Source organism: Oncorhynchus mykiss, chromosome 10 (assembly GCF_013265735.2).
Source record: "Oncorhynchus mykiss isolate Arlee chromosome 10, USDA_OmykA_1.1, whole genome shotgun sequence".
NCBI classification, from domain to species: Eukaryota; Metazoa; Chordata; class Actinopteri; order Salmoniformes; family Salmonidae; genus Oncorhynchus; species Oncorhynchus mykiss.
The window spans coordinates 51,470,961-51,495,517 of NC_048574.1; the positions used below are offsets into that span (position 1 = coordinate 51,470,961).

The following is a 24,557-nucleotide window of genomic DNA, read 5'->3' on the forward strand; positions in this document are numbered from 1 at the left end:
GCCGGACAGTAAAGGAGTCAATCTCAAATGTGAAAACTGTTTAAGGGTGTGTAGACTTTCACTAGGCCATTGATTCTTGAAGAAAATAAGTTATACATTCTTGCCGAGCTTAGTTTAACTGTTCTTCCCCATCAGAACCAAATATAGGCCTGTTTAACTGAAAACACTGTATAGACTCAAAACATGGTTCAAACTATAAGTCCTTGCATCCATAACTCCTATATGTTAATGGTCAGTGCTAACACGGATCCTTGGGACATCCCTACCCTAAACGATAACCCTAACCTTAACTCTTACACATAACCAAATCCCTTACCTAACCTTAACTATTTTAACAATGGGGTAGGGACATCCAAATGATGCTGAATAGCATGGACTACATGTTTATTTTCTGAGATCTGTATCCATGAATACTGGGCAGTGGCACGAGATGAGAGTCTGGTGTGAGAGAGACAGTGGCCTGGCCATAGAATTAGGAATAATAATTGTATGACATAGCCTGACAAAAGATCACAGAAAATAGTTATATTCCCAGGGAAATTGATCCCAGGCCTTTGCGGCCCAGTGATGCCCATGCCTGACCTAGAATAGTGAAATTCTGTGCATAGTTCCCTCTTCGCACAAGGAAATTTGCCTCAAGGACCCACAAAGAATGCCATGATGTATTTTCTGCCAATTTGAATTCCTGAAAAACACTTAAATGACATCTCCTCCGGAGCCACAGGGCCGATCTGGATTAAACCCTGATATACGGCATCTATGGATAAATGTCTTTCAATGCAACATTTTCCAGACTAGTATGTCAAACAACTGACCAATAAACATTAATGTGGGCATGGTCTGGCACATAAATACATATAAATCAGACAGACATTTGTGTGGTAAACATGTTCTTAACCCTGTCAAGACTCAACATATGCAAGCAGATTTAGATTGACCACATGGTGGTGCTACAACAGGCACATATTTATCTATTTTGATCTGTTTGACTCCATGCTGAAATTGAAAACCTCTGGTTATTGTGACATGTTGATGTGCTTCCCATTTGAGGTCTGGATTGTGATTCCTATGCTTTTTGTGTGGTGTCAAAATCTGAATGATTGTTGCAACAACTTATTTTGGTATTTTTTTCTGTTATTCAAAAGGTGCTGTCAAGAGAAACAAATTGATACCATTTCATCCTTCCACTCTCACATGGTTGTTAGTTCTATCAGTTAAGTTGCTAGAGAAGTGGACTTATTGTTCATTTTATTTGTTTGATTGCTATGCAGCCTGGCAATGTTCTTATCCCTTGCTTGCTAGCTAGCCATCTGTGGCTGATACAGACAAGTCAACTCTGCAGATACAGTGCATTCGGAAAGTATTCAGACACCTTGACTTCTTCCACATTTTGTTACATTACAGCCTTATTCTAAAATGTATACCCTTTTAATTTTTATCATCAATCAACAGACAATATCCAATAATGACAAAGCAATAACCGTTTTTTGGGAATTTTTGCAAATGTTTATATTTCAGTTGTTTTATATATCACATTTACGCAACTATTCAGACCCTTTACTCAGTACTTTGTTGCAGTTCTTTGGCAGCAATTACAGCCTTGAGTATAACATTACAAGCATAGCACACCTGAATTTGGGGAATTTCAACCATTCATGAATGCAGATCCTCTCAAACTCTATCAGGTTGGATGGGTAGTGTCAGGTCTCTCTGTAGCTGTTTGATCATGTTCAAGTCTGGGCACTAGCTGGGCCACTCAATGACATTCAGAGACTTGTTCCGAAGCCACTCCTGTCTTGGCTGTGTGCTTAGGGTCATTGTCCTGTTGGAAGGTGAACCTTTGCCCCGGTCTGAGGTCCTGAGCGCTCTGGAGCAGGTTTTCGTGTACTTTGCTCCGTTAATCTTTGCCTTGATCCTGACTAGTCTCCCAGTCCCTGCCGCTGAAAAATATTCCCACACCATGATGCTGCCACCACCATGCTTCACCGTAGGGATGGTTCCAGGTTTCCTCCAGACGTAACGCTTGGTATTCAGGCCAAAGAGTTCAATCAGACCATAGAATCTAGTTTTTGATGGTTTGACAGTCTTTCGGTGCCTTTTGGCAAACTCCAAGCAGGCTGTCATGTGCCTTTTACTGAGGAGTGGCTTCCGTCTGGCCACTTTACCATAAAGACCTGATTGGTGGAGTGCTGCAGAATTGATTGTCCTTCTGGAAGGCTCTCCCATCTCCATAGAGGAGCTTTGTCAGAGTGACCATCTGATTTTGGTCACCTCCCTGACCGAGGCTCTTCTCCCCCAATTGCTCAGTTTGGCCGGGCGGCCAGCTCTAGGAAGAGTATTGGTGGTTTCAAACTGTGTACTTGGGGAGACGGCTGGGTTCTTGGGGACCTTCAATTCTGCAGACATTTTGTGGTACCCTTTCCAAAAATCTGTGCCTCGACACAATCCTGTCTCGGGAACTCTAAGGACAATTCCTTCGACCTCGTGGCTTGGTTTTGCTCTGACTTGCACTGTCAACTGTGGGACCTTATAGAGACAGGTTTGTGCCTTTCTAAATAATGTCCAATCATTTGATTTTACCACAGGAAGACTTCAATCAAGTTTTACAAACATCTCAATGATGATCAATGGAAAAAGGATGCACCCGAGCTTAATTTCGAGCCTCATAGCAAAGGGTCTGAATACCTAAGGCATCTGTTAGTTTTTTTAATCTAAATTTGCAAAATGTAGGTAAATGAAGAAAACATTTTTAAAAATACATTATAGAATAAGGCTGTAACGTAACAAAATGTGTAAAAAGTCAAGAGGTCTGAATACTTTCCGGATGCACTGAAGAATATCAAAGTTGCAGCATTTGTATTTGTTTAATCTGTTTTCTAATGACACTTATTTGGATACATCCATTCCACTGTTGAGGGATGACACAGACACAAAATCAATTAAATCTATTTAAATAAAAGTTTAAAATTAGAAAATGTCATGTCTTTTGTTGCTCATGGTTCAGTTGATAGCTGCAATATTACTACCTACATTTAAGAAATATTACTACCTGACTCAGGCCTGATCCAGCAGCCAGACCCGGGCCAGCAGTTTTCGATCTGGAATACTTGAATCAGGCCAGATGTGGGCCAGATGTTTGCTAACATACAGTACATTTATGCTTAAATACTAAATAAATACTGCACACTGACCCACAGAACTTACATGATAGTGTTGTTAGACAAAGCAAGGAAAGTCAACTTCAAAACATTATGTAGTTGTATTAGAATTTGCAGCTGTTGTTGGTAAATAATTAATATCCGAGCTTCTGACATGACTAACTGCAGCTAGAAAGAGAGCAGTTGATGGGTTACTTAAACAGCTCTATCTACTGATTGGTAAACGTTATTCCTAATCGGATTTGAAAAGCAGAGAAGTAGGGGAAGATTTTATTCCCTCTAACTTTTTGTCTAACTTGTTGGGGTAGTGGTGAAAAACAGCAGTTGTTTGTAGAAAAAGTTACAGCAAATGATGATGCGGTTATTGAAACAGCTCCGCATTTAACCCCATAGTACCCTCCAGATTTGTCATTAAGCTCGAAACCCCGGGTCTCGACCCTGCCCTGTGCAACTGGGTCCTGGACTTTCTGACGGGACGCCCCCAGGCGGTGAGGGTAGGAAACAACATCTCCACCCCGCTGATCCTCAACACTGGGGCCCCCACAAGGGTGCGTTCTCAGCCCTCTCCTGAATTGTTCACCTATGACTGCGTGGCCATGCACACTTCCAACTCAATCATCAAGTTTGCAGACGACACTACAGTGGTGGCTTGATTACCAACAACGACGAGACGGTCTACAGGGAGGAGGTGAGGGCCCTTGGAGTGTGGTGTGAGGAAAATAACCTCAATCTCAACATCAACAAAACAAAGGAGATGATCGTGGACTTCAGGAAACAGCAGAGGAAGCAGCCCCCCTATCAACACCGATGGGACAGCAGTAGAGAAGGTAGAAAGTTAAGTTTCGTGGTGTACACATGCTGGATAAACTGAAATGGTCCACCCACACAGACAGTGTGATTTCTACAACTTGATTGGAGTCCACCTGTAAATCCACCTGGTAAATTCAATTGATTTGATATGATTTGGAAAGGCACACACCTGTCTATATAAGGTCCCTGAGTTGACAGTGCATGTCTGTTAGTATAATTTAATTATGCCGATGTGCTTTCATCAATTGAAAGCCCTTCATCTATTTTATGAGAATTTGTAAGATTTCTTGTTTGCATAAAATAGACGCAGACCAGTCTTTAAATAATAGGTAATAGAATTTATTCTCGGAGCGCGCTATCACTTAAACACATCCATGAGTTTATAAACAGATCATGACGTCATTTCACTGCCTTAACCGAACCCCCTCCTCTCGACAGGACAAAGTAAGGTGAAAAGTTCATTCTAACTTACTAACACACTCCCAGATAACTTTTGATCCCTCTACATTATCGATCACCACTGAACTGACAGTTGTAATTAACAGAAACCCTAGGAATGCACTCACTGCCTAATCTAAAAACCCCAGAGCTAAGTTTCAGGTTGGGTCAACCATAGGCTAACGACCTTATGTGTTTACACAGTCCACAACCCATTTGTTCCTGCCCAATTGGAATGGTGTTCTTTAACATTTTATTACTCCTTTCTCCTGTCACACAATTTCTTCTTATGAACTCATATTGTCTATTAAACATACAGAGTATAAGTTTACCTAGATACAATTCTATTTAAAATGGGGATATTGTTTATTCATTTATCCATAATAAATCCATAATAAATTCAACAATGTCAGAGCAATACCCAAACCATGAGGTCGAAGGAATTGTCCGTAGAGCTCCGAGACAGGATTGTGTTGAGGCACAGAACTGCAGAAGGGTACCATAAAATGTCTGCAGCATTTAAAGTCTCAAAGAACACAGTTTCCTCCATCATTCTTCAATGGAAGAATTTTAGAATGACCAAGATTCTTCCTAGAGCTGGCTGCCCAGTCAAACTGAGCAATTGGGGGAGAAGGGCCTTGGTCAAGGAGGTGACCAAGAACCCGATGGTCACTCTGAAAGAGCTCCCGAGTTCATCTGTGGGGATGGGAGAGCCTTCCAGAAGGACAACCATCTCTGCAGCACTCCACCAATCAGGCCTGTATGTTAGTTGCCAGACGGAAGCCACGTCTCAGTAAAAGGCACATGACAGCCTGCTTGGAGTTTGCCCAAAGGCACCTAACGGACTTGCAGACCATGGAAAAACAAGATTCTCTGATCTGATTAAACCAAGATTGAACTCCTTGGCCTGAATGCCAAGCGTCACGTCTGGAGCAAACCTGGCACCATCCCTACCGTGAAGCATGGTGGTGGCAGAATCATTTTGTGGGGATGTTTTTCAATGGCAGGGACTGGGAAACTAGTAAGGATTGAGGGAAAGATGAACAGAGCAAAGTACAGAGAGATCCCTTATGAAAACCTGTTCCAGAGCACTCAGGACCTCAGACTGGGGCTAAGGTTCACCTTCCAACAGGACAACAACCCTAAGCACACAGCCAATACAATGCAGGAGTGGCTTCGAGACAAGTCTCTAAGAGTCCTTGAGTGGCCCAGCCAGTGGCTGGACTTGAACCCGATCGAACATCTCTGGAGACCTGACAATAGCTGTGCTCCCCATCCAACCTGACAGAGCTTGAGAGGATCTGCTGAAAAGAATGGGAGAAACTCCCCAAATACAAGTGTGCCAAGCTTGTAGTGTCATACCCAAGAAGACTCGATGCTGTAATCGCTGCCAAAGGTGCTTCAACAAAGTACTGAGTAAAGGGTCTGAAGACTTATGTAAATTATCAGTTTTTAATTTGTTATACTTTTGCAAACATTTCTAAAAATCAGTTTTTGCTATGTCATTATGGGGTATTGTGTGTAGATTGAGGGGGAAAAAAACGATTTAATCAATTTTAGAATAAGGCTGTAACATAACAAAATGTGGAAAAAGTCAAGAGATCTTAATACTTTCCGAAGGCACTGTAAGTCAGAAGGACTTCAAGAGTTAGGTGTTAGCAAAACCATTGACTAACTGCAAAGTAAAAGTACTTGTTTGTCTGGTACAACATAACACAATTTGAAGTCATGGGGCAGTCTCTAAAAAAAATTGGAAAATGATTGTGTGTGGATACGGTGGGAACATGTGGATCTGAGCAAGTGTGATGTCATTAATGTTGGTAAATGCTAAGTCTATTGTCTATTGTTTTTGTCAAATTATGTTTTTTATTGTTAAATATTTAATTGTTTGTCTGCTTTACTACAGATTGTTCAGGACTTTTACATTTCAAACCCGGACTGCTTGGGGAAACTCACTGATAACTGGATCATGGTCTTCAAGGACAAAACTGAGAGAAGCAAGCCCAAGATCTTCTCTTTAAAGTGCAGGTATAGTTTGAAATGACCGTGCTGGAGCCTCAGATGCCAATTAATGTTTTGACTGAAACAATCAAGTCATTCACTTAACATTCTTCTCTCCAGATACACAAGGTGACATCGCTTTAAGACTTCTGCCAGTGGTCCTCCCAACACCAGTCTACAAGATGGGCAGGAAGATATTCCGACCCAGCTTCAATGCAGTGGAGGCTCCTTAGAGGAGGAACGGGAGGACCATCCTCAGTATATTTCATAAAAAATCAAAATTGTAAAACATGTAAAACATGTTTTTTAGATAAAACTATACTAAATACAATCACACTATTTTGCGATGAAGGACTACAGTAGCCACAACAGCACTGTAGGATAGCACCATGGTGTAGCCGGAGGACAGACAGCTTCTTTCCTCCTCTGGGTACATTCAATACAAAACCTGGGAGGCTCATGGTTCTCACCCCCTTCCATAGACTTACAGTAATTATGACAACTTCCGGAAGACGTCCTCCAGCCTATCAGAGCTCTTGCAGCATGAACTGACATGTTGTCCACCCAATCAAAGGATCAGAGAATTAATCTAGTACCAAAAGCATAAGCTACAGCTAGCTAGCACTGCAGTGCATCAAATGTGGTGAGTAGTTGACTCAAACTGAGAGAAAGAAACTGTTTAAGAAAATAATTTCTTCCTAAATGAAGAAGCAAAGAAATAGAGTATTTGTTTTCAGTTTCACTTAGCTAGCAAATGCAGCTAGCTAGTTTTGCTTACTGAAACACCCTGCTCAAACAGAGGGATGCTATGTTTGCTAGCTGGCTATGATTATCCAACACAAACTATTCCAAGTCAAGTTAAGCTTTTCGTTTGACAAATTTATTGTCACCGTGGCCCGGCAGCTTACTTACTGTACTACTCTGACAAAACCCAGCAGCATTGCAGTTCTTGACAGACACAAACCAGTACGCTTGGCACCTGCTACCATACCCTGTTCAAAAGCACAATATGTTGTCTTGCCCATTCACTCTCTGAATGGCACACAAACACAATCCATGTCTCAAGGCTTAAAAATCCTTCTTTAATTTGTCTCCTCCCCTTCATCCACACTGATTGAACTGGATTCAACAGGTAACATCAATAAGGGATCATAGCATTCACCTGGACAGTCTGTCATGAAAAGAGCAGGTGTTCCTAATGTTTGGTCACTCAGTGAGTACAGTTACATGCACATAATAATATTATTATTTTGGATAGTCAGATTAGTATAATAGTTTGTTGAAAATGTTTACATGCTTTGCAAGAAGAACAATTTCCATAATAGCCCTGTTTACATGCTCACTTCTGAAAACAGGCCACCTGATGGGACTTAAATGCAGAAAATCACCAATCAAAATAAACTTTCTGTCACAGCGACTATGCTATTTTTGCAAAGCATATTTTATTCTGAGTTCGGACATATAAAGTTTGGACATATACATAAGTAGGAGGCTTGCGCTACTGGCGCGGGCAGATATGCAGATCAAATACACCACCTGAACGCCAATTAAGCTGTTTACATGTACTAATTATTTGAAAGAAAATTAGCTGTTTTACTGAAACACCCTGCTCAAACAGAGGGATACTATGTGAGCTAGCTGGCTATGATTATCCAACACAACACAAACTATTCCAAGTTAAGGTAAGCTTTTCATTTTCCTAATTATTGTCACCGGGGCCCGGCAGTGTAACTGCTTACTTATTGTACACTAACGTTACAGCATGATTGTAGTGGGTTTACTAACTCGTTAGTTCTATTAGCTATGCTGACTATGACGTTACTTTAGCTAATATGGTAACAACGATGTAGGCTGTACGTAGGAGTTTGGCTTGGATTTTTTTTTTGCCTGGTCATTTATAGCTGATGAGTTGTGCATTGAACTCCAAAAGTGAAGGGAAGAGGTGAAAGGAGGAGGGCGCATAATGTATACAAAGTGGCTGCTATGAAACTGAACTGCGTTTGCCGGTGATCAGAGGTGTATTCATTCCGCCAATGCTGTTGAAAAACTTTCTTAAACAGAAGTGAACAGAACAAAATTGGGGATAAACATACCTGAATTTGTCCAAAATAAACTCTCGCTGTGACAGAGTAGCATTACATTTGTTACAAAACTCACCTTGACTTTCTTTCCCTCCAGGTCAATCTTGAGGAGTGAGTCTCCCACCAGGTGCCTAAAGCCACAGCCGTAGAAGTAGCGATAGGGCCGCGTGTTGAACTTGCTGTAGTTGATCTGGGGGAACTCCAGGCCTCCGTACTCATAAAGGTCCTCTCCATGGAGATCCTCAAACTGGCACACCACCTGACCAGGACGCAAAGAGACGAAGCTGAACAAGAGCTGATTAAAGGTAAAAGCTGGACACTTTAATCCCCTTCAATGATTTAAAGAATGCTGACACTTTTCAACACAAGCATCTTCATCAGTGATTGAGTGGCTATTTACAGTTCCCACAGAAGTGTACATGTACTGTAATGGTAATAAAGGAAACACTTGAGTAAATTATCAGATCAAAATACATCACTGGAACGCCCATTAAGGTGTTTACATGTCCAAATAATTTGAAAGATTGCTCAGAAAACCAGATGTTTTAATCAGTGTACACTTACTTTGACTTTGACCTTACACTGATTAAGATAAGCAGAGTAAGGTGTTTACATTACTATTGTATTATCTGCCGGCTGCCATAATCAGTTTAATATAGATTTTTTTGAGTGCACTCAGTGACTTTGAACAAGGGGTCTTAAAGGAGAACAGGGGGTTTAAACCGTGTGTGTCTCAGTCGCCAGAGTTGTGTACTACGAGCAAGCTAGATCTACTGAGGCTTTTGTAAAGCTAGACCACTTCAGTTAGCTTCACATTCCAGGTCAGGCTTCATCCGCGTTACGACAGTGGATATTGCTCGCCCGCCTGCCACTAACTCTAGCAGGCGTGTAACTGTGCATGCATGTCACACATGGCTAGTCGAACGCAGGACTCTTCATTGAGACAATTAATCCATGGGTGAGTCAGTGCCGTATTTTTGAAAATTCAGCAAGCTATGGTGTGATAAGCTTTTAGATGTTTCGTCTTTATTTTAATGCTTATCATTAATGCAGTCTTTGATGTGCAATGCGCAACCACCATTTTTTCCCTATTGCTCCTTCTATCTGTGGAACAGCTTGTTGTGTTGTGGCCATAGACATATAATCCATAGAAGGGTTTTGGAAACTCTAACCCTGGCAATTTGACTGTACACTAGCAATGGCTGCAAGTCTTGACTTGAAAGGGAACTGCCATCTATGGATTATAAACTGCATTTACAAACATTAGGAACACCTTCCTAATATTGAGTTGGACCCCCTTTTGACCACAACCACCTCAATTCTTTGGGGCATGGAAAACTTCCCAAATTTGTGGCAAGTTGGCTGGATGTCCTTTGGGTGGTGGACCAATGTAGATACAAATGGGAAACTGTTGAGCTTGAAAAACCCAAGAGCATTGCAGTTCTTGACACACATAAACCAGTAGGCTTGGCACCTGCTACCATACCCTATTCAAAAGCACAATATTTTGTCTTGCCCACTCACTCTCTGAATGGCACACATACACAATCCATGTCTCAAGGCTTTAAAACCCCTTCTTTAATTTGTCTCCTCCCCTTCATCCACACTGATTGAAGTGGATTTAACAGGTGACATCCATAAGGGATCATAGCATTCACCTGGACAGTCTGTCATGAAAAGAGCAGGTGTTCCTAATGTTTGCACAATGTTTCCTAATGTTTGCACTGGAATGCCAATTAAGCTGTTTACATGTACTAATAATTTGAAAGAAAATTAGGTGTTTAAATTGACGTGTGCTATTCCCTCCGTAAGGCAATCAAACAAGCTAAGCGTCAGTATATTCGCAATTCAACGGCTCAGACACAAGGTATGTGGCATGTTCTACAGTCAATCACGGATTACAAAAAGAAAACCAGCCCCGTCGCGGACCAGGATGTCTTGCTCCCAGACAGACTAAACAACTTCTTTGCTCGCTTTGAGGACAATACAGTGCCACTGACACGGCCCGCTACCAAAACCTGCGGACTCTCCTTCACTGCAGCAGTTGTAAGTAAAACATTTAAACGTGTTAACCCTCGCAAGGCTGCAGGCCCAGACGGCATCCCCAGCCGCGTCCTCAGAGCATGCGCAGACGAGCTGGCTGGTGTGTTTACGGACATATTCAATCAAACCTTATCCCAGTCTGCTGTTCCCAGATGCTTCAAGAGGGCCATCATTGTTCCTGTTCCCATGAAAGCTAAGGTAACTGAGTTAAACGACCCGTAGCACTCACTTCCGTCATCATGAAGTGCTTTGAGACTAGTCAAGGAGCATATCACCTGACACCCTAGACTCACTCCAATTTGCTTACCGCCCTAATAGGTCCACAGATGACGCAACCACACTGCAAACTGCCCTAACCCATCTGGACAAGAGGAATACCTATGTGAGAATGCTGTTCATCGACTACAGCTCAGCATTTAACACCATAGTACACTCCAAACTCGTCATCAAGCTCGAGACCCTGGGTCTCGATCCCGCCCTGTGCAACCGGGTACTGGACTTCCTGACGGGCCGCCCCCAGGTGGTGAGGGTAGGTAACAACATCTCCACCCCGCTGATCCTCAACACTGGGGCCCTACAAGGGTGCGTTCGGAGCCCTCTCATGTACTCCCTGTTCATCCACGACTGCGTGACCATGCACGCCTCCAACTCAATCATCAAGTTTGCAGACGACACAACAGTGGTAGGTCTGATTACCAACATCGACGAGACGGCCTACAGGGAGGAGGTGAGGGCCCTCGGAGTGTGGTGTCAGGAAAATAACCTCTCACTCAACGTCAACAAAACAAAGGAGATGATCGTGGACTTCAGGAAACAGCAGAGGGAGCACCCCCCTATCCACATCGACAGGACAGTAGTGGAGAGGGTAGTAAGTTTTAAGTTCCTCGACGTACACATCACGGACAAACTGAATTGTTCCACCCACACAGACAGCATTGTGAAGAAGGCGCAGCAGCGCCTCTTCAACCTCAGGAGGCTGAAGAAATGTGGCTTGTCACCAAAAACACTCACAAACTTTTACAGATGCACAATCGAGAGCATCCTTTCGGGCTGTATCACCGGCTGATACGGCAACTGCTCCACCCACAACCTTAAGGCTCTCCAGAGGGTAGTGAAGTCTGCACAACGCATCACCGTGTGCAAACTACCTGCCCTCCAGGACACCTACACTACCCGATGTCACAGGAAGGCCATAAAGATCATCAAGGACAACAACCACCCGAGCCCCTGCCTGTTCACACCGCTATTATCCAGAAGGCAAGGTCAGTATAGGTGCACCAAAGCAGGGACCGAGAGACTGTAAAACAGCTTCTATCTCAAGGCCATCAGACTGTTAAACAGCCACCACTAACATTGAGTGGCTGCTTCCAACATACTGACTCAACTCCAGCCACTTTAATATTGAAAAATTGATGTAAAAAATGTATCACTAGCCACTCTAAACAATGCCACCTAATATAATGTTTACATACCCTACATTACTCATCTCATATGTACAGTGCCTTGCGAAAGTATTCGGCCCCCTTGAACTTTGCGACCTTTTGCCACATTTCAGGCTTCAAACATAAAGATATAAAACTGTATTTTTTTGTGAAGAATCAACAACAAGTGGGACACAATCATGAAGTGGAACGACATTTATTGGATATTTCAAACTTTTTTAATAAATCAAAAACTGAAAAATTGGGCGTGCAAAATTATTCAGCCCCCTTAAGTTAATACTTTGTAGCGCCACCTTTTGCTGCGATTACAGCTGTAAGTCGCTTGGGGTATGTCTCTATCAGTTTTGCACATCGAGAGACTGACATTTTTTCCCATTCCTCCTTGCAAAACAGCTCGAGCTCAGTGAGGTTGGATGGAGAGCATTTGTGAACAGCAGTTTTCAGTTCTTTCCACAGATTCTCGATTGGATTCAGGTCTGGACTTTGACTTGGCCATTCTAACACCTGGATATGTTTATTTTTGAACCATTCCATTGTAGATTTTGCTTTATGTTTTGGGTCATTGTCTTGTTGGAAGACAAATCTCCGTCCCCGTCTCAGGTCTTTTGCAGACTCCATCAGGTTTTCTTCCAGAATGGTCCTGTATTTGGCTCCATCCATCTTCCCATCAATTTTAACCATCTTCCCTGTCCCTGCTGAAGAAAAGCAGGCCCAAACCATGATGCTGCCACCACCATGTTTGACAGTGGGGATGGTGTGTTCAGCTGTGTTGCTTTTACGCCAAACATAACGTTTTGCATTGTTGCCAAAAAGCTCAATTTTGGTTTCATCTGACCAGAGCACCTTCTTCCACATGTTTGGTGTGTCTCCCAGGTGGCTTGTGGCAAACTTTAAACAACACTTTTTATGGATATCTTTAAGAAATGGCTTTCTTCTTGCCACTCTTCCATAAAGGCCAGATTTGTGCAATATACGACTGATTGTTGTCCTATGGACAGAGTCTCCCACCTCAGCTGTAGATCTCTGCAGTTCATCCAGAGTGATCATGGGCCTCTTGGCTGCATCTCTGATCAGTTTTCTCCTTGTATGAGCTGAAAGTTTAGAGGGACGGCCAGGTCTTGGTAGATTTGCAATGGTCTGATACTCCTTCCATTTCAATATTATCGCTTAAACAGTGCTCCTTGGGATGTTTAAAGCTTGGGAAATCTTTTTGTATCCAAATCCGGCTTTAAACTTCTTCACAACAGTATCTCGGACCTGCCTGGTGTGTTCCTTGTTCTACATGATGCTTTCTGCGCTTTTAACGGACCTCTGAGACTATCACAGTGCAGGTGCATTTATACGGAGACTTGATTACACACAGGTGGATTGTATTTATCATCATTAGTCATTTAGGTCAACATTGGATCATTCAGAGATCCTCACTGAACTTCTGGAGAGAGTTTGCTGCACTGAAAGTAAAGGGGCTGAATAATTTTGCATGCCCAATTTTTCAGTTTTTGATTTGTTAAAAAAGTTTGAAATATCCAATAAATGTCGTTCCACTTCATGATTGTGTCCCACTTGTTGTTGATTCTTCAAAAAAAAATACAGTTTTATATCTTTATGTTTGAAGCCTGAAATGTGGCAAAAGGTCGCAAAGTTCAAGGGGGCAGAATACTTTCGCAAGGCACTGTATATATTTGTTTGTTTGTCTGTAGGTCATATATGTTATGGAGCTATAGTACTTGGAATAAGTCCAAACTTATAACTGTAATGTTGAGAACCACTATCATGTTGCAAGAAACTGTCATCAACAACCAGACTTGGCAGGGGAAAGGTTCCAGAGCATGTAGATAGGTTGACCTACAATCACGACAGTACGATAACAAGTACACTGGAACTCTCCACAAACACTTATTTTGTTGTCACACTTGAGAAGGTCGAAAACATATACAAAAATAAGAAAAATACGTTGGCAGTTAAGTACAGTAACTCCGCCCTAACCTGATCTTTCTCATACATGAACAAAAGGTGATAACTCATCCCCCCTGGCCATATCTTTCAAACACAAAGAACACAGAAAAACAAGGACACAATCAGAGTACAGAAACATGCACATTTCTAAAATACCAAACTAGCACTAACAACAACACATACAGATAACAGAAACATGTACATTTCTAAAATACCAAACTAACACTAACAACAACACATACAGATAAAAGAAACATGCACATTTCTAAAATACCAAACTAGCACTAACAACAACACATACAGATACCAGAAACTTGCAAATTTCTAAAATACCAAACTAGCACTAACAACAACACATACAGATAACAGAAACATGCACATTTCTAAAATACCAAACTAGCACTAACAACAACACATACAGATACCAGAAACTTGCACATTTCTAAAATACCAAACTAGCACTAACAACAACACATACAGATACCAGAAACTTGCACATTTCTAAAATACCAAACTAGCACTAACAACAACACATACAGATAACAGAAACATGCACATTTCTAAAATACCAAACTAGCACTAACATCAACGCATATTAGATAACAGAAACTTGCACATTTCCAGCATACCTTATCTTTAGCTGTTTTGAAAGAAGTGGCAGAGCTGGCGGGACGTGTGTTGAGGTTCACACCTGTCGGTGTGTCGTTGGTCACATTGAGGGGCAGAACAAAGCGCCGGGGGAACGCTCTGTACATGGTGTTGTAGACCTGTGGAACAAATACAGCGCACGTGAACATCAAAACATCACAATGTCACAGTATAAATGTGCGGTGACAATGGGTGTGTTTTGAGTTTCTGTGTTTAGGTTTCTGTGTGTTGTGTGTGTTTGCATGTGTTTGTGCATGCATGCGTTGGTGTGTGTACCCGCTTTGGAAAAAAGATGCTATCTAGAACCTAAAAGGGTTCTTCGGCTGTCTCCATCGGAGAACCGTTGTGAACACGGTGCCCCATGGGGGCTGTGGTGTTATGGTATGGGCAGGCATAAGCTACGGATAACAAACACAATTGCATTTTATCGATGGAAATGTGATTGCACAGAGATACGTGACGAGATGCCGAGGCTCATTGTCGTGCCATTCATCCGCCCCCATCACCTCATGTTTCAGCATGATAATACACTGCCTCAAGTCGCAAGGATCAGTACACAATTCCTGGAAGCTGAAAATGTCCCAGCTCTTCCATTGCCTGGATATTCACCAGACATGTCACCCATTGAGCACGTTTGGAATGCTTTGTATTGACATGTTTGACAGCTTGTTCCAGTTCCAAACAATATCCAGCAACTTCGCACAGCCATTGAAGAGGAGTGGGACAACATTCCACAGGTCACAATCAACAGCCTGATCAACTCCATGAAAAAGATATGTATTGCGCTGCATGAGGCAAATGGTGGTCACACCAGATACTGACTGGTTTTCTGATCCGCTCCCTTTACCCTTTTTTAAGGTGTCTGTGACCAATGGATGCATATCTGTATTCCCAGTCATGTTAAATCCATAGATTAGGGCCTAATGAATTAATTTAAAATGACTGATGTCCTTTTATAAACTGTAACTCAGTAAAATCTTTAAAATTGTTGCATGTTGAGTTTGATATTTATCTTCAGTGTACAATAGTTCTTCAACACTTCTTTATAAATGTGTTATTCTATTTGTGTATTGTGTGATAGGATTTGTGCAATTTAGTATTATTTGTGTTTTTGTTAGCAATGGGGTAATAGTGTAATAATTTGTTTCAATGTTTTATTTGTATTTATAAATTACAATTTGTATCTATTTGTCTTTGTTACTCATTTTTTATATTTTTGAGTCTTATTTTTGTATATATTTGTATATTTATATAGTTTTAAATGTTATGATTATTTATTTGCATTGTTCCAAATGTCTGAAAAAAATTTAAGTTTTTTTTGAGGAGGGGGCGCTGAAGGGGGTTTTGCCCAGGGAGCCAGATAAGCTAGAACCACCACTGATTACAAGCATATCCATAACATGATGCAGCCACCACTATGCTTGAAAATATGGAGAGTTGTCACCTTAGTTATTTTGTTATGTCTTTGTTTTAGTATGGTCAGGGCGTGAGTTGGGTGGGTTGTCTATGTTCTTTTTTCTATGTGGTGTTTTTGTGTTTGGCCTGGTATGGTTCTCAATCAGAGGCAGGTGTCGTTAGTTGTCTCTGATTGAGAATCATACTTAGGTAGCCTTTTCCCACCTGTGTTTCGTGGGTGATTATTTTCCGTTTCAGTGTTTGCACTATTCGGGACTGTTTCGGTTTTCTTTTTGTATTCATTCGAATTAAATTACATTATTATTACTTCTCCTCTTCAGAAGAGGAGGAAGAAAGCCTTGACAAGAGTGGTACTCAGTAATGTGTTTTATTGGATTCCCCCTAACATAACACCTTGTATTCATGACAAAAAGTTTGTCGTTTTGCACTATTACTTTAGCACCTTTAGCAAAAAGGATGGGTTGTTTTGGAGAGAGTCTCAGTCTGAAATCAATTTCCACACACAGTCTGTGCCTGTATTTAGTTTTCATGCTAGTGAGGGCCAAGAATCCAGTCTCAAATAGGTATGTGGTTGCAAAGGGCATCAGTGTCTTAACAGCTCTGAGCGCAGACCTATCCAGAAATCTGGCTGTGGCTTCTGATTAAATTCAATTTTCACAGAACCGCTTGTTGCAATTTCGATGAGGCTCTCTTGTTCAGATATCGGTAAGTGGACTGGAGGCAGGGCATGAAAGGGATAACAAGTTGTTTGTGTCATCCGTTTCGGGAAAGTACCGGCGCAATTATGCACCCAGCTCATTCAGGTGCTTCGCTATATCACATTTGACATTGTCCGTAAGATTGAGTTCACACAAAAATCATACAATGATGGAAAGACCTGTGTTTTCCTTGTTAATGCAGACAGAAAAGAGCTCCAACTTCTTAATCATAGCCTCAATTGTGTCCCGCACATTGAATATAGTTGTAGAGAGTCCCTGTAATCCTAGATTCAGATCATTCAGGTGAGAAAAAACATCACCCAGCTAGACCAGTCGTGTGAGAAACTCGTCATCATGCAAGCGGTCAGACAAGTGAAAATTATGGTCAGAAAACTTTAAGCTTGTCTCTCAATTTTAAAAAATGTGTCAATACTTTGCCACTTGATAACCAGCGCACTTTTGTATGTTGTAAAAGCGTTACATGGTCACTGCCAGTATCATTGCATAATGCAGAAAATACACGAGTACTGGGGCCTTGCTTTACCAAAGGTAACCATTTTCACTGTAGTCTCCCCAAAATGTCTTTCAAGCTGTCAGGCATTCCCTTGGCAGCAACAGCCTCTCTGAAGATGCTGTAGTGTACCCAAGTGGCTTCGGGAGCAACTGCTTGCACGTGCGTTACCCGTCCACTATGTCTCCCTGTCATGGCTTTTGCACCATCAGTACAGATACCAACATATCTTGACCACCAAAGTCCATTTGATGTCACAAAGCTGTCCAGTACTTTAAAAATATCCTCTCATGATGTCCTGGTTTCCAGAAGAGGATGTCTTCCTGAATGGACCCCCCATAAACGTAATGGATATATACCAGGAGCTGTTGACTCATCCAGCTGTAAAGCATATAATTCACTGGCTTGTATGCAAAGCAGTAATTGATTCAAAACATCTCCTGCCATGTCAATAATGCGTCGTGAAACAGTGTTGTTTCATGAAGGCATTGTCTGTATAGTTTTTTTGCGGCGTTCTCCCCCAGCATTGTCCCAGCCATATTCGCAGCAGCAGGAAGAATTAAGTCCTCCACAACAGTATGGGGCTTGCCTGTCCTAGCCACTCGGTAGCTCACCATATAAGACACGTATTAATGGTATCTGTTGCTTTTACACGTGTCTTACTACACAAAAGTTTTCTTTATTCTCGCTCAAAAAACTACCGTGGCTTATTTTTCAAATGGTCATGTTTCGTTTCAAAATGTCTGCGCAAGAGTGAAGATTTTCTGCGAGAGCGTAATGGTTCATGTGATTGGATGTTAATTATTTGACTAGGCTAAGGGTGGGTACTCTAGTTTTTTGTATTTCTATTTTGGCCTGGTATGGTTCCCAATCAGAGTCTTTCGTTGTCTCTGATTGGGGATTATATTTAGGCAGCCTTTTTTCCCACCTGTTGTTTGTGGGATCTTGTTTTTGTGTAGTGCCTGTGAGCACTCCAGACGTCACGTTTTGTTTGCTATTTATTGTTTTTTTTGTGAGTTTCATTTAAATAAAGATGTGGAACTCTATGTACGCTGCGCCTTGGTCCGCTCATTTAGACAATTGTGACAATTTGACATTGTGTTGTTATTTCGCTGGGCATCCAGGGAACGTCTTATATGGTCAGCTACACTAGATGGTTTAATATTATTTTTGCCAGTGAAATGAGGCTACTCAGGCGAGAGAAAAAACTTCACCCACATTTTTCCCTGTTGGAAAATATAAATGTACTGTTGGAAAATGTGTAAAATGTAATCACATTTTTATTTGGCGTACCCCCGATGGCATTGAGGGTACCCCAGTACCCCAGTTTGGGAATACCTGCTTTACAGGATTCCTTACTTTCACTCTGTCAATTAGGTTAGTATTGTGGAGTATCTACAATGTTGTTGATCTATCCTCAGTTTTCTCCTATCACATCCATTACACTCTGTTTTAAAGTCACCATTGACCTTGTGGTATCCCTGAGCTGTTTCCTTTCTCTCCAGAAACTGAGTTAGGAAGGACGCCTGTATATTTGTAGTGATGGGTGTATTTATACTTGATACTCCATCTAAAGTGCAATTAATAATTTCATCACGTTCAAAGGGATATTCAATGTATGCTTTTTTTACGTTACATGTTTTACATGTTTACCCATCTACCAATAGGTGCCCTTCCCATCTACCAATAGGTGCCCTTCCCATCTACCAATAGGTGCCCTTTGTTGCAAGTGCTTGTGCACATTGTGACTGGTGTGCGACGGGTTTTGTACCCATATTTTGTTATTCTGGATGCCGTTGGTTTTGTATATTAAACTGCTCCGGTTATTACCCAGTTCTGACTTCCCTGCCACCAGATACGCACCCGTTACACAATAGGTGCCCTTCTTGCACAGTCCATTCATATTATTTTGTGACTTTACTCCAACTTTTTATGCTTGCCATAACAAAGGGGTTGAATACTTGTTGACTGAAGACATTTCACCTTTACATTTTTAATTAATTTGTAAAAAAAAAAAATATATATAAAATTAAATCCACTTTGACATTATGGGGTATTGTAACAAAAGATCTCAATTTAATACATTTTAAATTCAGGCTGTAAAATGTGGAAAAAGTCAAGGGATGTGAATACTTTCTTAAGACACTGTATTTCCATGCTGACCTGATCGAGAGCCTCCCCTGACTTGCGTAGGTTCTGGATGAGGTAGTTGTTGATTGCCTCTCCATTATCAGAGCAACACATGTCCAGCATCAGGAAGCCGTCCTCCTCATAAGCATTGATCTGGTGGAACACTGACAGAGCCTTGGTGTGGAACTTTACTGAGCTGGTCTAGATGAGACAGAGGAAAGAGGGACAAACATTACTGAGCTGGTCTGGTGGAGACAGAGGAGAGAAAGCAAGACAAATTACTTCACTGAGTTGGTCTAGAGGAGATAATAGAACATGGGACAAAGTTTGATAAAATAAATAGATAATTTACTGGTCATTTAGCAATTTAGTAAGTAGCTTAGTTACTATTACTCACTAGTGAACATGACTGCTATATGTGCTACTTTTATAATAGATTAGACAAGTTATGATACAGTATCAAAGATTAGCGCTTTTGTACTTCCCATACAGTGACGCAATAAATGCAGACTCTTGGAATTATCTTGTTTGAACGTCCTTGTATCTTGTTTGAACGACTTAGTGTCTCATTCAAATGACTTAGTATCTCATTTGAACTACTTAGTACAAATACAAATGTCATTCAAAGTTGTTCAAATGTCGTTCAAGTCGTTCAAACCAGTCAATCAAACTAGATACTAAGTTGTTTGAATTACTTATTATCTTGTTTGAGCGACTTACAGTGCTTCGAAAAAGTATTTGCTCTCTTTCTGATTTTCTCTATTTTTGCATGTGCTTGATACTGAATGTTATCAGATCTTCAACCAAAACCATATATTAGATAATGGGAACCTGAGTTTACAAATAACAACAAAAAAGAATGGATGCTTTTTTTATGCAACACCCAATTGCCCTGTGTGAATAAGTAATTGCCCCTTACACTCAATAACTGGTTGTGCCACCTTTAGTTGGAATGTAGTTGTAGATTTTTATTTTATTTTATTTAACCAGGCAAGTCAGTTAAGAACAATTTCTTATTTACAATGACGGCCTGGGAACAGTGTGTTAACTGCCTTGTTCAGGGACAGAACAGCAGATTTTTACCTTGTCAGCTCAGAGACTCGATCTAGCAGCCTTTTGGTTGCTAGTCCAATGCTCTAACCAAGAGGCTACCTGCCACCCCTACAAGAGATCAGTCTCTCACAACGCTGTGGAGAAATTCCACTCTTGCATGCGGAACTCCTTTAACTCAGTGGCATGTGTGTGTTTTCAAGCACGAACTGCTCATTTCAAGTACTGCCACATCGAATTGGTATTAGGTCTGGACTAATGACTGGGCCATTCCAAAATTAGTTGCTTTTTAACCATTTTCATGTCGACTTGATTGTGTCTTGATTGCTGCATCATCCAGCTGTGCTTCAGCTCACAGATGAATGGCCTGCCATTCTCCTGTAGAATGATCTGATACAGAGCTGAATTCATGATTCCTTTTATTAAGGCAAGTTGTCCAGGTCCTGAGGCAGCAAAGCATCCCCAAACCATCACACCATGCTTGACCGTTGGTATGAGATTCTTGTTTGGTTTTCGCCATACATAATGGGACCGATCTCATCCAAAAAGTTTACCAAAGTTTGCCAGGATGCACCTGGATGATCATCCAGACTCTTGGAATAATGTTCTATGGACAGATGAGACAAAAGTATAACTTTTTGGATGTCATGGGTCCCATTATGCCTGGCAAAAACCAAACACTACACTCCACAGTAAGAACCTTACAACAACGGTCAAGCATGGTGGTGGTAGTATGATTGAGTGTAAGGGGGGAATTATTTTTCAAATAGGGGCATTGGGTGTTGCATAACTTTTTTTTATGAAATAAATTAAAGAAGTATGTTGTGTTATTTGTTCACTCAGGTTTCCTTAATCTAATATCAGGTTTTGGTTGAAGAACCGATGACATTCATTTTCAAAAATATGCAAAAGAAGAGAAAATTAGAAAGGGAGAAAATACTTTTTCACAGTACTGTAATCGTTCCTTTGTCTAATTAGGCCTAATTTGTTATGCAGCTAGAACGTGTAATTGTTGATGCAGCCATTCATTCACTGATTCCATCCATTGAAATGATTATTCATTGACAGTTCTTTGATAACCTAAAGCAGGGCTGCTTTTGAACACCAGAGCATGCAAGTGGACAAGTGTGTAGAGACGAGCAGAGCATAATTCAAGCAGATTTAAAAATGGTGTCAGCCTTCTCTCCTGCTCCAATTTCACTCCGGTGCTGCTCAGCCACAAGCTCTGGGCATGCTCTGCCAAGCATTTTTTATTTCCTTTATCACTGTACTTTTAATTAATGTGACCCCACCCACAATTGCCTAGTGTATATCTTGTTGATATTCTACTTTCTACAGTGCCTTGCGAAAGTATTCGGCCCCCTTGAACTTTGCGATCTTTTGCCACATTTCAGGCTGCAAACATAAAGATATAAAACTGTATTTTTTTGTGAAGAATCAACAACAAGTGGGACACAATAATGAAGTGGAACGACATTTATTGGATATTTCAAACTTTTTTAACAAATCAAAAACGGAAAAATTGGGCGTGCAAAATTATTCAGCCCCCTTAAGTTAATACTTTGTAGCGCCACCTTTTGCTGCGATTACAGCTGTAAGTCGCTTGGGGTATGTCTCTATCAGTTTTGCACATCGAGAGACTGAAATTTTTTCCCATTCCTCCTTGCAAAACAGCTCGAGCTCAGTGAGGTTGGATGGAGAGCATTTGTGAACAGCAGTTTTCAGTTCTTTCCACAGATTCTCGATTGGATTCAGGTCTGGACTTTGACTTGGCTATTCTAACACCTGGATATGTTTATTTTTGAACCATTCCATTGTAGATTTTGCTTTATGTTTTGGATCATTGTCTTGTTGGAAGACAAATCTCTGTCCCAGTCTCAGGTCTTTTGCAGACTCCATCAGGTTTTCTTCCAGAATGGTCCTATACTTGGCTCCATCCATCTTCCCATCAATTTTAACCATCTTCCCTGTCCCTGCTGAAGAAAAGCAGGCCCAAACCATGATGCTGCCACCACCATGTTTGACAGTGGGGATGGTGTGTTCAGCTTTGTTGCTTTTACGCCAAACATAACGTTTTGCATTGTTGCCAAAAAGTTCAATTTTGGTTTCATCTGACCAGAGCACCTTCTTCCACATGTTTGGTGTGTCTCCTAGGTGGCTTGTGGCAAACTTTAAACAACACTTTTTATGGATATCTTTAAGAAATGGCTTTCTTCTTGCCACTCTTCCATAAAGGCCAGATTTGTGCAATATACGACTGATTGTTGTCCTATGGACAGAGTCTCCCACCTCAGCTGTTGATCTCTGCAGTTCATCCAGAGTGATCATGGGCCTCTTGGCTGCATCTCTGATCAGTCTTCTCCTTGTATGAGCTGAAAGTTTAGAGGGACGGCCAGGTCTTGGTAGATTTGCAATGGTCTGATACTCCTTCCATTTCAATATTATCGCTTGCACAGTGCTCCTTGGGATGTTTAAAGCTTGGGAAATCTTTTTGTATCCAAATCCGGCTTTAAACTTCTTCACAACAGTATCTCGGACCTGCCTGGTGTGTTCCTGGTTCTTCATGATGCTCTCTGCGCTTTTAACGGACCTCTGAGACTATCACAGTGCAGGTGCATTCATACGGACACTTGATTACACACAGGTGGATTGTATTTATCATCATTAGTCATTTAGGTCAACATTGGATCATTCAGAGATCCTCACTGAACTTCTGGAGAGAGTTTGCTGCACTGAAAGTAAAGGGGCTGAATAATTTTTCGTTCCACTTCATGATTGTGTCCCACTTGTTGTTGATTCTTCACAAAAAAATACAGTTTTATATCTTTATGTTTGAAGCCTGAAATGTGGCAAAAGGTCGCAAAGTTCAAGGGGGCCGAATACTTTCGCAAGGCACTGTAACATTAGGATAGTTTCTATTATGAAGGACATGAAATGTATTATGTTATGTTTTAGATGGGCTACTGTAAAATGTATCTTTTTTTGTTTTTCTTTCTCCAATCAAATTGTAAAAAACGCTGTAGGAAATATGATTTCATGTGGAGAAATAGAATCCACACACGGGGGTGCGCAATTCATTTGACCGCTGCAGTTTGAGAATATTTATTCACTTTTATTTATGAAAATAAGCTAATACTGCCTAATACTGATTTGTTTCTGATATTTTAGCTTAATTACATTTATTTATATTGTTTTTATTCCAATAATTAAAAAAAGTAGCCTATGAATTGCCAACCTGAAATATCTGTTAATACATTTGAAGTCCTTCAAAATTGAAACTACATATCCTACTTTTAGAAAGTAGAATATAAACTAGATATATGCTACTGTGGGTGGGGTCACAGTAAGAAAAAGAATAGTGAGGAACGGAAAGGAAAATAGCTAGGCAGAGCACGACCAGAGCTTATAGATGAACTTTACTAGAGCAAAAGTGGAGCGGGAGAGAAGGCAGACAATTTTTTTTTAAATGCTCGATTTATGCTCTGCTCCTCACTCCACACTCACCCACTTACATGCTCTGGCATTCAAAAGCAGCCCTGCTTTAGGCTATCAAAAAACACAATAAATAATCATATCAAATGGATGGAATCAGTAAATGAATGGTTGCAGCAACTTTGCACAGTCTGACAAGCTGCATAACGAATGAGGCCTAATTAGACAAAAGAACAATTAAGTAGTTCAAATGTGATAAGTAGTTGAACCGACTTAGGAATTGTGAAATTATTTGTAGGCTTTTTTTTAACTAAGTCGTTCAAATGAGATACTATGTCGTTTCAAACGAGATACTAAGATGCTCAAACGAGAGAATTCAAACTCTACATTTGTATTTTTTTGTTGCTTTGGGCTTCAGGGCTTCGTAATAGAACCACGTTAGTTATTTATTTGCATCATAAAGGCCTTTAAAAGCCTTGTCCTGTCCACCTCTCACCTGTCCCGTGTGTTTGTCTACCAGGTGAAAGACAGTATCTTGTTTGGGGTCCCAGTAGACCCCCTCACTGATTCCCTTTCCCCTCAGTTTAGCTGTGACAATCTTCATTAGGTCCATCTTGATAGGCTGCTCTATGAACACGACATAGTTCTCCGACATTGCTACAGGAAAAAGGGAAAAGTTTTGTCACATACATTGTTTTTATCAGGGTTGGGATCAATTTGAATTGAAGGTTTATCCATTTTTC

The 24,557-nt window shown here is 41.0% G+C and overlaps 1 protein-coding gene across 2 annotated transcripts in view; it reads right to left on the reverse strand.

Annotated features, from left to right (window-relative positions):
* The window catches only part of LOC110534238 (beta,beta-carotene 9',10'-oxygenase), a 102,807-nt gene that overhangs the window by 13,865 nt on the left and 64,385 nt on the right, over positions 1 to 24,557 (reverse strand). For both annotated transcript variants that reach the window (XM_021618974.2, XM_021618973.2), the window contains 4 exons: positions 24,311 to 24,471; positions 19,366 to 19,533; positions 14,559 to 14,696; positions 8,565 to 8,747 (listed from right to left, as the gene is read on the reverse strand). In XM_021618974.2, coding sequence (XP_021474649.1) covers positions 8,565 to 8,747; positions 14,559 to 14,696; positions 19,366 to 19,533; positions 24,311 to 24,471 — 650 coding nt within the window. The remainder of the gene's footprint in view (positions 1 to 8,564; positions 8,748 to 14,558; positions 14,697 to 19,365; positions 19,534 to 24,310; positions 24,472 to 24,557) is intronic.